Consider the following 15,478-nt stretch of genomic DNA (forward strand, 5'->3'; position numbering starts at 1 on the left):
AATCTCTTTGTTTATATGGGATCTGCTTAGTGAGCAGCTTCTTGAAGGTTCCATTCTTAGTACTGCTCAGAAAAACAAGCCATGAGTTACACATTATATTAAAAGCCAGTTAAAGGCAAGTACTTCACCAGAGGTGATAATAGAAAAGAAAGCTGTAAAATCAATGCCACACAAACTATGCAGTTAAAAATTAATAAACGTGGGGCTGGGGAAATGGTGAAGTGGATAAAGGCACTTGCTTGCAAAGCCTGATGGCCCGGGTACAATGCTCCAGTCCCACATAAAGCCAGATGCACAAAGTGGTGAATGTGTATGGAGTACATTTGCGGTGGCAAGAAACCCTAGTGTACCTTCTCTTTCTTTCTTCCTCTTCTTGCAAATAAATTAAAAAAATTTTAAAAATTAGTAAATGTGAAATAATAAAATACATGGATATGGACAGGGTTAAAAGGATTACTAAAGAAAAAGATGAAGTGAAATGAATGTGGGGTTGGAGAGATGGCTCATCAGTTAAAGACGCTTGATTTTGAAGTCTATAATGCAAGTAAAACCTCCCTAGGACCCAAATAAAGCCTGGTGCCAAGTGTTGCATTTGTCTGTGGTCCCATTGTGGCTATGACAGCAGAGGCAGAGACAAGAAAATCCAAAGCTCACAGACCAGTTCGTCTGGTATTCATTTGCAACACAAGATACACAGTCTCAAGAAGGGTGGAAGAAGGCCACAGACACCTCAAGATTGTTGTCTGACCTCTACATGTGTGCTGTGTGCCATGAGCATAGCCAGATAAACACACACACACAACTAAATGAATAAAAAGTGTTTGAAAGTAAAAATGAAGAAAAATGAATGTGGAAGAAGAGAATAGATTGAGATGTAAAAAGTCTGTTTACAGATGAAGAACAAATGTATAAGTAAATTAGATAAAATTAAGAAGGAATACAATAAAGTGATTTAAAGTAGAGAAAACAGTGCTGAAAGTATTATTATATGGATAAAAGTGTGTGTTTTTTTTTTTTTTTTTTTTTTTTTACAGTAGAGAGTTAGAGAATCTCAGTTATAGTTCCTTTAATACTAGAATCTGCCAGGTCAGGAATGGAGGGTTTAAGTTGATTACTATGAGAGTGTCCTGCTATTCCTTTCGTTCCCCCCTCTGGTTGGTGCTGTGTGCAGGCTGAATGTCAGGCCAGTCATGGGTACATGTTACTGCAGCCACTTCAGAAGCTTCTCTTTGTATACCTGCAGCCACAGCCAGTTTCAGTGAGCCTTCAGCTGTGAGCCAGGTGAGTTCTCACTCACTCCATTGGTTCCCAGTGGGTGTTTCCAGAGGCAGAAAACATCCAAGCTGATGGTGGTCTCCTGTGTGCATTGGAGAGTCACAGCAGTGGACTGAGCACTTAAGATCACCCCTGGAGAGGGAGACCTGTGGGAACTGGGCACTCTGCCTGCATGTTTCAGTGCCTTCAGACCCCACTCAGCAGTAAACCACCCAGTGGGAGGTAGAAGGCTGTGGAAATCAAGCATTCTACCATACCTGGGCTCAAAGCTCATATACCTCCCTAGCAGCAAACCATGTGGGAAGGCATGGCACGTAGTCTGAGTCCAGGTCCTTGAAACTCAGTCTCTGCAGTAGTCCCCTCCTCACCACAGAAGGTGGACACTCCTCTGGCATAGTGACAAGAAGATTAATCAAGAGAGATAGGCAGCTTTGTGTCATAGTCCTCAATCCATACATGGGAATGGCGTGGCAGTGAGAGGGGCTACTACTGGACTTCTAAAACGAGTGGTTCAGGTTTAAGAATAGATGAAGAACATAGTCTGTATGATTGAGTATAATGAAATGGTGCTTCAGTATTTCCAGACTATTAAAAATATTTACTCTTATAAAAGTTAAAAAAATTTTAAACTTTTATTTATTTATTTGAGATAGATAGATAGATAGAGAGAGAGAGAGAGATAGAGAGAGAGAGAGAGAGAGAGAGAGAATAGGCATGCCAGGGCCTCAGGTCACTGCAAACAAACTCCAGATGCATGCACCATGTTGTGCATCTGGCTTATGGGGGTCCTAGGGAATTGAACCTGGGTCCTTTGGCTTTGAAGGCAAGCACCTTAACTGCTAAGTCATCTCTCCAGCCCTTATAAAATCAAATTTGATTGTGTATTCATTTTGGATTGTAGTCTCATAACTGGGATATATATATGTGTGTGTGTGTGTGTGTGTATGTGTATGTATATGCAGAAACTTGCTTTCATTGTTTTGTCTTTTTTGTTTGTTTGTTTTTTGTAGTAGGGTCTTGCTGTAGACCAGGCTGACCTGGAATTCACTATGTAGTCTCAGCCTCTAACTCATGGTGCTCCTCCTACTTCTGCCTCCTGAGTGCTGAGATTAAAGGCGAGCACCACCATGCTTGCTTTCATTGTTTTAATTTTTATTTAAAGTTATTTATTTTAGTTATTACAAGTAGTAAATGAATAAATGCTATTTTTTATTAAAAAATCTCACTTTTATATTGAGCAGAGGTGTCTTCATTAATTCCACCTTTCTCTCAGATTGTTGGCACTGTGTGTGTAAGTTAAATAAGTCTGAATTTTTTTCTTTTTTGTAATATCTATTTGTTAAAATGATATTTTTATTTCCTCTAAAAAGATGTGTGTCAGTTTTTTTCCTAGATTTTTTTGGTTCATTGTTTTTACATCAGTATCACTAGAGCAAATGTGTACATACTAGGTAATGGATACAGATGACATTAAGGCAGGCTGATTGGGAGGTGTTTGGCACACTTTCCTGTTCCTGTTGTTCACCTGATGTTGGTCAGGAGGTGATCTCCACCCTCTGCTCATGCCATCATTTTCCCTGCCATCGTGGAGCTTCCCCCTTGAGCCTGTAAACCAAAATAAACCTCCTTTTCCCACAAGCTGCTCTTGGTTGGGTGATTTCTACCAGGAATGCGGACCTGACTGCAACAGTAAAGTGGTGCCAAGAAGTGGGATTGCTGCTAGACACCTGACTGTGTGGCTTTGGCCTTTTGGAGCTGATTTTCAAGAGGAATGTGGAAGGATTTGAAACCTTGGTCTAAGAGATGCCTTGCAATGTTGTAAGTACAGCTTGATGGACTATTCTGGTTAGAGTCGAAAGACTTGAATGCAGTAAGGACTATGGATTGTGAGGTTTGGCTTGTGAGGGTGAGAAAGAACTTTGCTTGGACTGGGTTAGCAGCTTGTGTGAGAAGCTTGCTCTTATGCCCATGTCCTGAGAAACTGTGCAGGGTTGCTTTGCATAGAAATGAACTGCTGTAAGCAGAGGGATATGGCACAGAAAAAAAAATATCTTTGGGTGAACTGCTGCCTGTTCAATTGCAATTGAGAGATTACAACCTTTGAGATTGATAGCTGACCTGCACTGGGGCAACAGGAAGAATGTAGACTCTTTTGAAGGGGCCTGAGTGCTCAAGGAGCGTCCTGTTCTTCAAAGTCTGTTTTATTACACCCTGGATTAACAAACTGGCACCACATCTGGTATTGTGGAGTATAAGAAATGTAGGAAAAATAGGGTCATTGGGTTTGCAACATGGTCTTGTGTTTTGGAAATGGCCATGGGCAGTGTGATGCAGGATTGCCTGCATGGAGACCCCATGGACCCATGAGGATGAACTGTGGATTGCACTGGAGAGCCAGTAGAGATGCCAGGACCATGAGATGGCTGCTAAGGAAAGCTGCCGACCCCGATGAAGTTTTCCAGGACTGTTAGTAGCCTAGCTGGAGGGGCAGAATTGGAACTCCAGGGACTTGTTGCTGGTTAGAATTATCAGACTTGGAGATTTGTCACTGGATAGAGTTGTTGGACTTGAAGCTACAGAGTTTGATGATTGCCCTGGTTGTTTTAAATCATGTATTGGATGAATGTTTCTTTGCTATGCCCAGTGCCATCTCTGCAGTGTGAATGTTTATTCTGTGCCATTATGGTTTTTTGGGGGTGATTTTTGGTATTATGGCTCAGTTAGAAGATCTTGGACTATGGGGATGTATGAATATCATTGGAATTGATAAAAACTATGGGGACTTTTAAAGTTGGATGAATGCACTGCATTTTACATCATGTATCATCAGTTTATGGGGACCAGGGGTGGAATGTGTTGGTTTGGTTCAGGTGTCTCTGATAAACTTAGGTGTTCTGGATGTTGGGTTCCCAGCTGATGGAGATTTGGGAATTAATGCCTCCTGGAGGAGTGTATTGTTGGGGGTGGGTTTATGGGTGTTATAGCCAGTTTCCCTTTGCCAGTGTTTGGTACACTCTTCTGTTACTGTGGTCCACCTTATGTAGGCCAGGTGGTGATGTCCACCCTCTGCTCATAAGCCAAGATAAACCTCTTTTTCACATAAGTTGCTCTTGGTTGGGTGATTTCTACCAGCAATGTGAACCTGACTGCAACACATGGTTTCAGTTACCTGTAGTCAAACATGATCTGAAAATGTTAATTGGAAAATTCCAGGAAAAAGCAACTTATACATTTTATATAGCTATTTTTTCTTCTCCTTTTTTTGGTTTTTCTAGGTAGTGTTTCACTCTAGCCCAGGCTGACCCGGAATTCACTGTATAGTCTCAGGATGGCCTCCAACTCACAGTGATCCTCCTACCTCTGCCTCCCCAATGGTGGGATTAAAGGTGTGCATCACCACGCCTGGCTTCTTTCTTTTCTTAATGTGTCTGGCCTCAAACTCCTGATCCTCCTGCCTCCTCCTTTTCAGCAATTTTCTACCAGTGTGCACCACCACAACCAGTTTATATAACTCTTATTGCAATACATTGTTATAATTGCTCTATTTAGCTATTGTTGTTAATTGCTTACTGTACCTAAATTATAAATTAAGCTTTTTCATAGACCTGAGTGTATAGGAAAAGGAGGCACTCATAGGTGCCCTTCCATTTATGATGGGGATGTATAGAAAATATATGGTGGTTGTGTGGCTGACTGGAAGTTACGGCTCATTCGGCTCATTACTGTTTGCTACCACTGTCTAGCCAAGAGAGAAAGGATCATAATTGGGAGATGAAAATTAGAAATCTAAAGTACAGGTTCTACTGAATGTACACTGCACTTTCATATTATTGTAAAGTAAAATTTTTTTAAATGGAAGTTGAACCACTGTGCTCTGAGGACCATTTGATAGTGTCTGGTACTCTTGTTTCAGACATCCACATGAGTTTTGGAACTTAACACCCATAGATAAATAGGAAATATAGTATTTTTCCATAGTCCACGGCATGTCTTTTATCTTATCCCAAGGATTATTTTTAAATGTACTATTTTATATAAGGTTTCTCCAGATTCCTTTTTTTTTTCGAGGTAGGGTCTCACTGTAGCCCAGGCTGACCTGGAATTCACTGTGGAGTCTCAGGGTGGCCTCGAACTCATGGCAATCCTCCTACCTCTGCCTCCCAAGTGCTGGGATTAAAGGCGTGCACCACCACGCCCGGCTCCAGATTTCTTAATACTGGTAACTTCTCTTAATTCTGAGAGGTTACAAAGGGATGTTCTATCCTTTTAAATCATATCTTATTGAGATATAATTCATAAGCTAAGTTTTACCCTTTTAAAGTATAAAATTCCATTTTTAGGATATTTATAAAATTGTGCATGGATTACTATTTAACTTCAGAATGTTGCAACATTTCAAAATAAACCACATGCCTACCCACGCCTTTAGAAACCACAAAGTCTACTTTCTGTCTCTGTGGATGAGCCTTTTCTGGATATTTATCTACATGACACATTTCATTTGTTTATTGGTCCTGCATTAAGGTCATTTCTCATCCTTCTTACCAAAGTTTATGATATCAACATGTATAATTTTCTAGTGAGCTGGTGATTTGTGGACTGTCCCTGAATCCCTCTGTGGCTTTCTTCTTTCCAGCACATCTCTATTAAATGTCCAGGTGGTCCCCTGATTGCCCCAACTTGAACTGAACCTCAGTCTCGAATTGCTGCAGATTTTTCCTGTCCATTTTTGCCAATTCCACCACTTTCAGCAGCAGAGCTGTTGGCTTTTACAAACTACGAGTGAATTGATTTAGGCTCCTCTGGTGCAGAGTCACAACTTTTGTAGCTTATAGCTGGTAAAATGACATATCTCTTACTCATTGATAGGGACATTTCTAGGCCATAGTTTCTTAAACTGAGTGTGGAGATCCCGAAGAATTTGTCAACAGTAAAAAGTTTCTTAAATGTGTAATTGCTAACAAGTAATTAAAAACCAATGTGTAATGAATCCACAGTGTTTCTGGCCTTGCCCACACTATATCATGTAACTTCACTGTATCCTCAGTTCTAAACATACAACATGTATACTTTTCATGCACTATGCATGCCTTCATTCCTTGCAGTGCCAACCAGTGCTGCCTGAAACAGCTAGGTCAGATGTGAGACTGTTGTATTTTAGGAACTACAGTGTTTTCACTGTACATACAAAGTTTTCTGCTCTTACGGAAACAATTGTTTAATTGTGAACACAAAGATTTTGAATAGTTTCCTACTGACATTCCTTAGCTTGTAAGTGACTAAATTCATATGGCTTTGGGTTGTATTGTGTTAGAATGTTTAACTTTCAAAACTATTGTTTAAATTGGGGACTTGGATTTTATTTAAAAAATTGTTCAATGACTTTTGGCTTAGACAGGATTCCCAAAAAATTTTGAAATAGCCTTCAACATATTTCTTCCATTTTTGTTTACCATATTTATGTGAAGCAGTATGCTCAGCATTGATAATTACAAAATCAAAATACCAAATATTGGGCTGGAGAGATGGCTTAGCGGTTAAGCGCTTGCCTGTGAAGTCTAAGGACCCCGGTTCGAGGCTCGGTTCCCCAGGTCCCACGTTAGCCAGATGCACAAGGGGGCACATGCGTCTGGAGTTCGTTTGCAGAGGCTGGAAGCCCTGGCGTGCCCATTCTCTCTCTCCCTCTATCTGTTTTTCTTTCTGTGTCTGTCGCTCTCAAATTAAAAAAAAACAAAAAACAAAAAACCAAAGTATTGAAGATCACATATTCTTCTTGAGTGCTAAAATTACAGGCTTGTATCATTGAGCTCAGCCAAAGTGTTGAGTGCTTGAAATGAGACAGTAACTGAAAAACTGGATGCAAAGATTTTCAATACTTGTTCCTCAAAATATTTAATTTATGAATGTTTCTCTTTATGAGGTTATCTTGAAACAATTACATTTATAGTTATTTTAAATTTTATGATACTTTATAAACTTATATGAATTATAGGTTAAACTATACTGACATGTATAAATAAGGTAATCACATTTTATCATAGGTTTCGTCTTGATATATATAGATGTTTGGCGAGTCCAGCTCTCATAATGTTAACAGAAGAAGATCCAATTCTGAGAGCATTTGAACTTAGTGCTGACTTAAAAGAACTCAGCCTTGTGGAGGTGGAATTCAGGTGAGAATAAATGGGCATTATAAATTATGTAAGGTCTTTTACTTTAGAATCTTCTACTTGAATGTATTGAAAGGATAAATTGAAATTAGCATTTATTTACCTGTAATCTAAAATGACCATGTCTTGTTGCTGCTTACTTGGAATTTTCCTTCTCCCTTAAGGGAATATATCTTGGTGCTATTTAGTTCAGTTCTTCTGTGCCCTCTGATCTTCTGGAACCACCTTAATCTCCCAGACAATCTTTCGGGTATAGCGCCTTCAGTGCCCTCTGAAGAAGGAGTTAAGAGTTCCTACCAGCTCCTATTGCAAAGTTTTGACAGGGATCTATACCCACGTTTTCTGTCATGTATAGCTCTTGTGGGAGTCTCATGTCTTGTGTGCTACCCCTCAAGTGACTTGGCAAGATTTGGAAAGCTCAGTCTTCCATTTACTGGAAAGGGCTAAAAAGCTTGCAATTTTCTTTAACCGTAATGGCACTATATAGTGTGTCTGTGGTAGTTTTGTGTTCCAAAATAATCTATAAATCTATATATAACTTTTCCAGTTTAGAATTATATAACTTTTCCAGTTTAGAACTACTATAATTTCAATACATTAAATTTTATTTAAACTTAATATGTCATAAGCTATATACTTGGATGACTTTATAAAACACAGTTAAAATGTAATTTTTGTTACTCTTAACTTTATTAGCATGATATAAAGCTGTTAATTCTGTTTAAATATGTTAAAACATAGTTAAGTTACCATATAAAATAGAATTCACCTCATCAGGTTCAAAAAAGATTTGCAAGGCCTCCTGGCCCAGGTTTGATTCCCCAGTACCCACCTAAAGCCAGACACACAAAGCAGTGCATGAGTCTGGAATTCATTTGCAACAGCAACAGGCCCTGATGCACCCATTATCTCTCTCCCTCTCTTAATAAAATAAAATAAATAAAAATTAGAATCTTAGGGTTTCACAAAAAGAAATTTAGCAAATTCTGTCAAATGTTTATCTAAAGATGGCATATGTTTGCTATACAATACATTTTTTTAAAATTTTTATTAACATTTTCCATGATTATAAAATATATCCCATGGTAATTCCCTCCCTCTCCACCACCCCCACACTTTCCCATTTGAAATTCCATTCTCCATCATATTACCTTCCCATTACAATCATTATAATTACATATATACAATATCAACCTATTAAGTATCCTCTTCCCTTCCTTTCTCTACCCTTTATGTCTCCTTTTTACCTTACTGGCCTCTGCTACTAAGTATTTTCCTTCTCATGCAGAAGCCCAATCATCTGTAGCTAGGATCCACATATGAGAGAGAACATGTGGCGCTTGGCTTTCTGGGCCTGGGTTACCTCACTTAGTATAATACTTTCCAGGTCCATCCATTTTTATGCAAATTTCATAACTTCATTTTTCTTTACCACTGAGTAGAACTCCATTGTATAAATGTGCCACATCTTCATTATCCACTCATCTGTTGAGGGACATCTAGGCTTTCTCTTACTGTCTATCTGTCTCTCTCAAATAAATAAATAAAGATAAACAAAAAAGGCATGTACAAAAATTCTCATGTATTATGTCAGATATGCTTTTCATAAGCAATTCAAAGAGAATAGTAAGACTCAGATAATAGCAATTCTTTTTTGTTTTTTGCTTCAAGCAGGGTCTCACTCTTACCCAGCCTGACCTGAAACTCACTCTGTAGGCCCAGACTGACCTTGAACTGACTGTAATCCTCCTGCCTCAACATCCCAAGTGCTGGGATTAAAGGTGTATGCCACCACATCTGGCTTTTTTTTTCTTATTTATTTATTTGAGAGCGACAGACACAGAGAGAAAGACAGAGGGAGAGAGAGAGAATGGGCACGCCAGGGCTTCCAGCCTCTGCAAATGAACTCCAGACGCGTGCGCCCCCTTGTGCATCTGGCTAACGTGGGACCTGGGGAACCGAGCCTCGAACCGGGGTCCTTAGGCTTCACAGGCAAGCGCTTAACCGCTAAGCCATCTCTCCAGCCCACATCTGGCTTTTAACAGTAGTAATTTTAAAGGGAGTTCTTGAGGAGGTAAATTTTAGTATAATTCTCACTTGAATTTCACTCAAATAATTACTTAAAATATGACTCAAGGAGCTGGGGAGATGGCTTAGTGGTTAAAGGAGCTTGCTTGCAAAGCCTGATGGCCCAGGTTCAATTCTTCAGTACCATTATAACCCCAGATGCACAAAATAGCACATGTCTGGAGTTTATTCTGGTATGCTCATCTCTCACTTTCTTTCCCCTTTCTCTCCCCTTGAAAATAAATAAAAAGTTTAAGAAAGAACCAAAATATCTTTTCAGTATTAGATGTAGCATAATTTTATTTTAGACTGTTATTTTTAAGTCCTCTAGGTAAAAATTATTTAATAATACTGAGTAGATAGAATAAAATATTATTTGTTATTTATGAGTAATATAAAAGGGATTTTTGCCATAAAGAGAATTAAAAAAATGTATTAGGTGAAGAATTAATTGACAAATGTTATAAGAATTTTTAGGGGTATCAGTTTATATATAGTTCCACTCGGCTCATCTAAAATTATTCATATGAGGGCTGGCAAGATGCTCAGTTGTTAGGAGCACTTCCTGTACAAGCATAAGGGCCTGAAGAGGTCTGAAAGACACTTAAGTTCAATCCTTGGGAACCACATGAACAGCTGGGCATGGCCACATTTGTCTGTAACACCATTCTTTTAGGGGAGCAGAGAAAGAGAATCACTGGAGCTCATGAGAAACACAAGCTCCAGGATCAGTAAGAGACTCTGCCCAGCTCAAATAAGAACTTGCAGAAGAGCAATGGAGAAGGACAACCTGCTTTCTGCTACAGACTCCACAGGCAAGCATGTGGGGCACATAAACATGCATACACCACACATGCACACACACTTTACCATACATACCACATCACTCACACACACAAATAAAAATAAATGTTATTATGAGCACAGGAAATATACTTAATTGTGTTACAGTTTGCAACCAACTTTGGAGAATTTATGTAGCAATCAGTAGGGTCCTATGGTTGTCAACAGAAAAAGACTTCACACTTTAAATTGTCCTATCAGAATTAGTATCACTTAATAAAATAATTTCTAGTGAATATAGTTTAATTGAAAGGTAGAAATATTTCTAATACTAGACTGCTGCATTTCATAGGAATGATTACGAGGAATTAGCCCGTCAATGCAAAATGTTTGCTAAAGATTTGCTCGCACAAGCCCGGAATTCACGTGAATTGGAAGTCATCCTGAACCACACATCTAATGATGAACCACTTGACAAACGGGGACTACTAGAAGAAAGAATGAATTTAAGTCGTCTAAAACTTGCTATCAAATATAACCAAAAGGAGGTATGACACTTTCTGTGATATATTTTAATTACTTTCTCTGCTTTGGTCTAGGGACTTAGAACAAAGGCATTAGAACATTCTATCTGGGTTAAGATTCTAGCTTTGCTTCAACATCTTTGTATCATTAGGACAGTTGTTGAATATGTCTCAGTTTTAGGTTTAAGTAGTAATGAAGAATAAGTATTTAACTGGATATAGTGGTGTATACATGTAATCCCAGCACTCAAAGAAGCTGAGCCAGGAAGATGACAAGTTAAAGGTCAGCCTGAGGTAGACAGGGAGAACTTACATGGTGGAGGGGGAAGAACAGATTTAAGAGGTTCAGCATAACCACTACTACCCACTAAGCAAGTTCTTTCATTTTGAATAGTTATTATTAATTATAATGTTGATTTAATGTATTTGCTAGATGGTAGCTACACAGGTAAACTTTGTATTTTATGTCACAGGGTCTGTTTTATTAAGCTGGTAATAAGTAGCACTCTTTATTATGATAGTGATTTTTATTTAATGATAAATTATCAAATCTTTCCTGATCCTTCTTATTTGTAACTAATAGTGATATGTAAAGGTGGAAAGGCATATGATAAAACTCAGGTGAATCTGACTCCTCTAACATGATCCCTTTCTAGTAAGGGAAATAACCATTTCTACTTGCCATGCATACAAGTTCACATGAGTCAGGAACTTGAAGAAAGATTTTATATTTTGAGATAACTCACTAAACAGTGGTATTCATATATAGATAATGGTAGTGATTTAGGCAGTGCTTCTTAGATTCCTTATTTTCTTTATCAACATAGATATTGGGGTCAGATTTGCTTACCAAATTTATATTATAAAAATGAGGCCTAAAATAGATGATGGTAAATGACAATATTTGTGATCTTTGGTATTAAGAGCAGAATTTTTTTATTATTTGAAACTGTTACCCTTAACAATAAATTTTGATTTAGGAAATCATTGCAATAGTTAAAGAATATTTTTATTTATTTGCAAGCACAGAGAGAAGAGAGGCTGACGGAGGGAGTGGGTACAGCAGGGCAAGCAAACTCCAGAGCATGCGCCACTTTGTGCATCTGGCTTTATGTGGTCCTGGGGAACTGAGCCCAAGTCGTCATGCTTTGCAAGCAAGCAGCTTAACCACCAAGCCATCTCTCCAGCCCTATCTGAATCTCTTAGTGTTTACTTGAAGATATCCTAAGCAGGCCATGTCTAGATCATTACACCAAACCCTGTACTTTTGTATTACTCCAGGTTTCTTGCCCAAGATGAAACAATTTATTGGGAAAAAAAATTTAAGTGCAAGAATGGATCAGAGCCAGTGTGGTGGTGCATGCCTGTGGTCCCAGGACTTAGAAGGCAGAGGCAAGGGTTTGAGTCTGAGGCTGACCTGGACTACATAGGGAGCCCCTATCTCAAAAAAAACTTGTGGTCTGGGGAGCTGGCTCAATAGATAAGGCTCTTCCTACATGAATTCTGAGTTTGGAGCCCCAGAATCCACATCAAGCCAGGAATAGTAGTGGGGATCTTATCTCTATGCTTCTACAGACAAGATGAGAGACAGAGACAGGAGAATTACCTGGAAGCTAGCCTGAGAAATCCATGACTGAACAAGAGACCCTGCCTCAAACAAGGTGAGGACATACCCAAGGACATGTTCTGTCACATGTGCCCTGTAGTCCTACAAACACTTATTCACACACCAGAAAATTATGATTACCCAGTTATTCTTTTATATGTGAAATCTGATTACATTATTGTACCCTATGATACTAGCACACTAAGTTATTCTTCACAAGAGCAGTATATTGGAAAAATATTGCTAGTTAAATTTGTAAACTGAGAAGCTTTTTTAAACATTCACAAATTAAATTCTGTACTTGAACTAGAATTTTCCTTTTATTTCCTGTTCTCACATGAAATAAAGTTTTGACAAGTTTAAGAGAATTTTTAATGGCTCAGGCTTATAATTCCAGCTACGCAGGCTAAAGCAGGAGGACCACAAATGCAAGACCTGTCTATGCTAGAGTGAGTTCATGATCAGCCTGGTCAACTTAGTGAGACCCTGACTGTAGGTTCAATACTGTATTAAAGAGTAGCTCTGGGCTAGAGAGATGGTTAAGGCTCTTGTCTGTGAAGCCTAAGGACCCAGGTTTGATTCTTCAGTACCCACGTAAACATAATGTTGTGTATGCCTCTGGAGTTCATTGACAGTGGCTGGAGGCCCTAGCGCACCCAGCCTCTCCCTCTTTATCTGCCTTTTCCTGTCTCCCCTTCTCTCAAATAAACAGTAAATTAAAAAATAAAAGATTAGCTTTAATGTATTTTAGGTAATTCTCAATTGTTTCATGGAATATGAATAGATTTAATATATAAACAATTTGTTAACATGACATTTTGTTTCCCAACAACTAAAGTCAGCAGCTTCTTGACTGTCTTTTTATGAAGTGTACATTTTAACTTGCAAGTTTTATAAATATTATACAAAGTATCTTTGTACTGGTTATAAAGCTTGTAAATGTTTTTCAGTGTGACAAGAGGTTCATCAAGTTGATAATTCTGGAACAAGGCACTATTCTAAGGGTTTACTGAATTTTCACAGCTTCACGAGTAGCTGCTATTATCTGTATGTTATAAATGAGGAATGTGAGGCTTAGTGAGGTTTAAAAACTTACTCTAGGTCATTTTAGTCTTTGACAAAGCCCAGATTTTTTAGTGATTAAGCTTCATAGTCTATACTTGTGACCTCTATGTTTGTATTAGTTGTAAGAAAACAGGAAAGAGAAAAAAAAGTATGTATAGGATTTTCTATGATTAAGATTTTAAATATCAATAAATTTCTGCTTAAAGGTTCTATTTTTGCCTTTTTAATTATTATTTTAACTTTTTTTACAGAAGTTATAGTCTTATATTCCTTCTTCCCATGTCCCACTTTCCCTGAGGACTCTCGTCGGTGGGGTTGTTGGTGTTCACTGTTAGGTAATTAAGGCTTCAGACAGTCTGGTGGGGGAGGCTGTACTTCAGGATATTTCTACCCAGCCTGTGGCTCTTAGAATCTCTTCCACATGGTCCTTGAGCCTTGGTGGGTCTGTTCATAGTCAGGTTTAGTGTTGAGTTCTCTGTAACTTCTGGGTTTCTGATTCATTGTATTTTGATTTTTGTTTTTATGTCTTTGTATATATCCTTTTCAGTTTGTCTCCCAGTCTAACTGCCAGCAGTTCCTGAACACTGTTTGGTTTGGACAGATGTCAGGTTACCGACGTAAGCCTACCTGTAAGAAGATAATGACTGTTTTGACAGTTGGCATCTTTTGGCCAGTTTTGTCACTGTGTTATTTGATAGCTCCCAAGTCTCAATTTGGTAGAATCATTCACACACCATTTATGAAGTTTATTATTCATGGAGCCTCATACTTCACATTCCTGCTGTTACTAAATCTATACTCCCTTGTGTACAATGAGGATAAGAAAAACACAATGGGGCCAGCCCTTGAGAGAATAGACTATCTGCTTATACTGTGGATTTTTGGTAAGTATCAAATACAATCTAAAGATTTTGCCTGATATCATTATGAACATGGAGTTCATTTTGCATTTTAAATGTTTGCAAAGCAGAATTTGGACATTCCCATGATTGCTAAGAAGTCTGCAGATACTTTTACAAAGATGAATATTCTTGAATGTTTTATAATTTAATATTGTTTAAGTACATGGAAGTTGAAAATTCTTTATTCTTGGACTATGTCATTCATGATTGTTAAACAAAAACATATCATATATATATATATATAGTTGTTGTTGTTTTGTTTTTTTTTTTGTTTGTTTGTTTGTTTTGTTTTTCGAGGTAAGGTCTCACTCTAGCCAAGGCTGACCTGGAATTCACTATGTAGTCTCAGGGTGGCCTTGAACTCATGGTGATCCTCCTACCTCTGCCTCCCAAATGCTGGGATTAAAGGCATATGACACCACACCCAGCTTTATGATTACTTCTTAAAGGAACATTTGTCTTTGTTTACAAATACAGCAACAGGTAATAAAGCCCAATGTCTCAGATTGCTTACAGTTCACAGTACCAAGGTGTATGTCTTTAATCACATTTTAGGCAGTTTAACTTAAAATGCATTGACAATTTCATACATTAATTTTCCCATTATTAAGTAAATGAAAAAAACTCACAATTTCAAGAAAAAAAAATTAAAAACCTTTATATAGCACACATAAGAAGCCAAGTTTATTTAATGGCAACAGGTCAGTATATCTTAATCAGTGACAGGATGTGAAAGTGCCTTTATCCAAAAGAGGGAAAAGAAAAAATATACCATTACTTTGCACACTTGAATAGTTGCACTGATGAACACTACACTCTTGAAAGATAGTCTCAAAAAAAAAGGTATATCACATTTTGTCTTTTAAAATGTTCCAAAGCAGGCTGATAATTTCCATGATCAGCTATCTTCTAATACTTTGTACCTAGGTAACCATTCATGGGTAACGAGTTCTGTAAGGTTACCAACCCTAGACTGAGCTTCAAGGACAGGGATTTGCATTCCTATCTCATGCCTGACCTTCAGCACAGCGCCTGATCACAGACATGCATGCTGGTTGAACAGTCCACAGATGAACTCTATAGCCA

At 38.2% G+C, this 15,478-nt stretch overlaps 1 protein-coding gene across 3 annotated transcripts in view; it reads left to right on the forward strand.

Moving 5' to 3' along the window:
* The window catches only part of Trpc1 (transient receptor potential cation channel subfamily C member 1), a 107,397-nt gene that overhangs the window by 33,419 nt on the left and 58,500 nt on the right, over positions 1-15,478 (forward strand). For all 3 annotated transcript variants that reach the window (XM_004663620.2, XM_045136789.1, XM_004663619.3), the window contains 3 exons: positions 7,317-7,448; positions 10,648-10,843; positions 14,038-14,374. In XM_004663620.2, coding sequence (XP_004663677.2) covers positions 7,317-7,448; positions 10,648-10,843; positions 14,038-14,374 — 665 coding nt within the window. The remainder of the gene's footprint in view (positions 1-7,316; positions 7,449-10,647; positions 10,844-14,037; positions 14,375-15,478) is intronic.

This window comes from Jaculus jaculus, chromosome 17 (genome assembly GCF_020740685.1).
Source record: "Jaculus jaculus isolate mJacJac1 chromosome 17, mJacJac1.mat.Y.cur, whole genome shotgun sequence".
NCBI lineage: Eukaryota > Metazoa > Chordata > Mammalia > Rodentia > Dipodidae > Jaculus > Jaculus jaculus.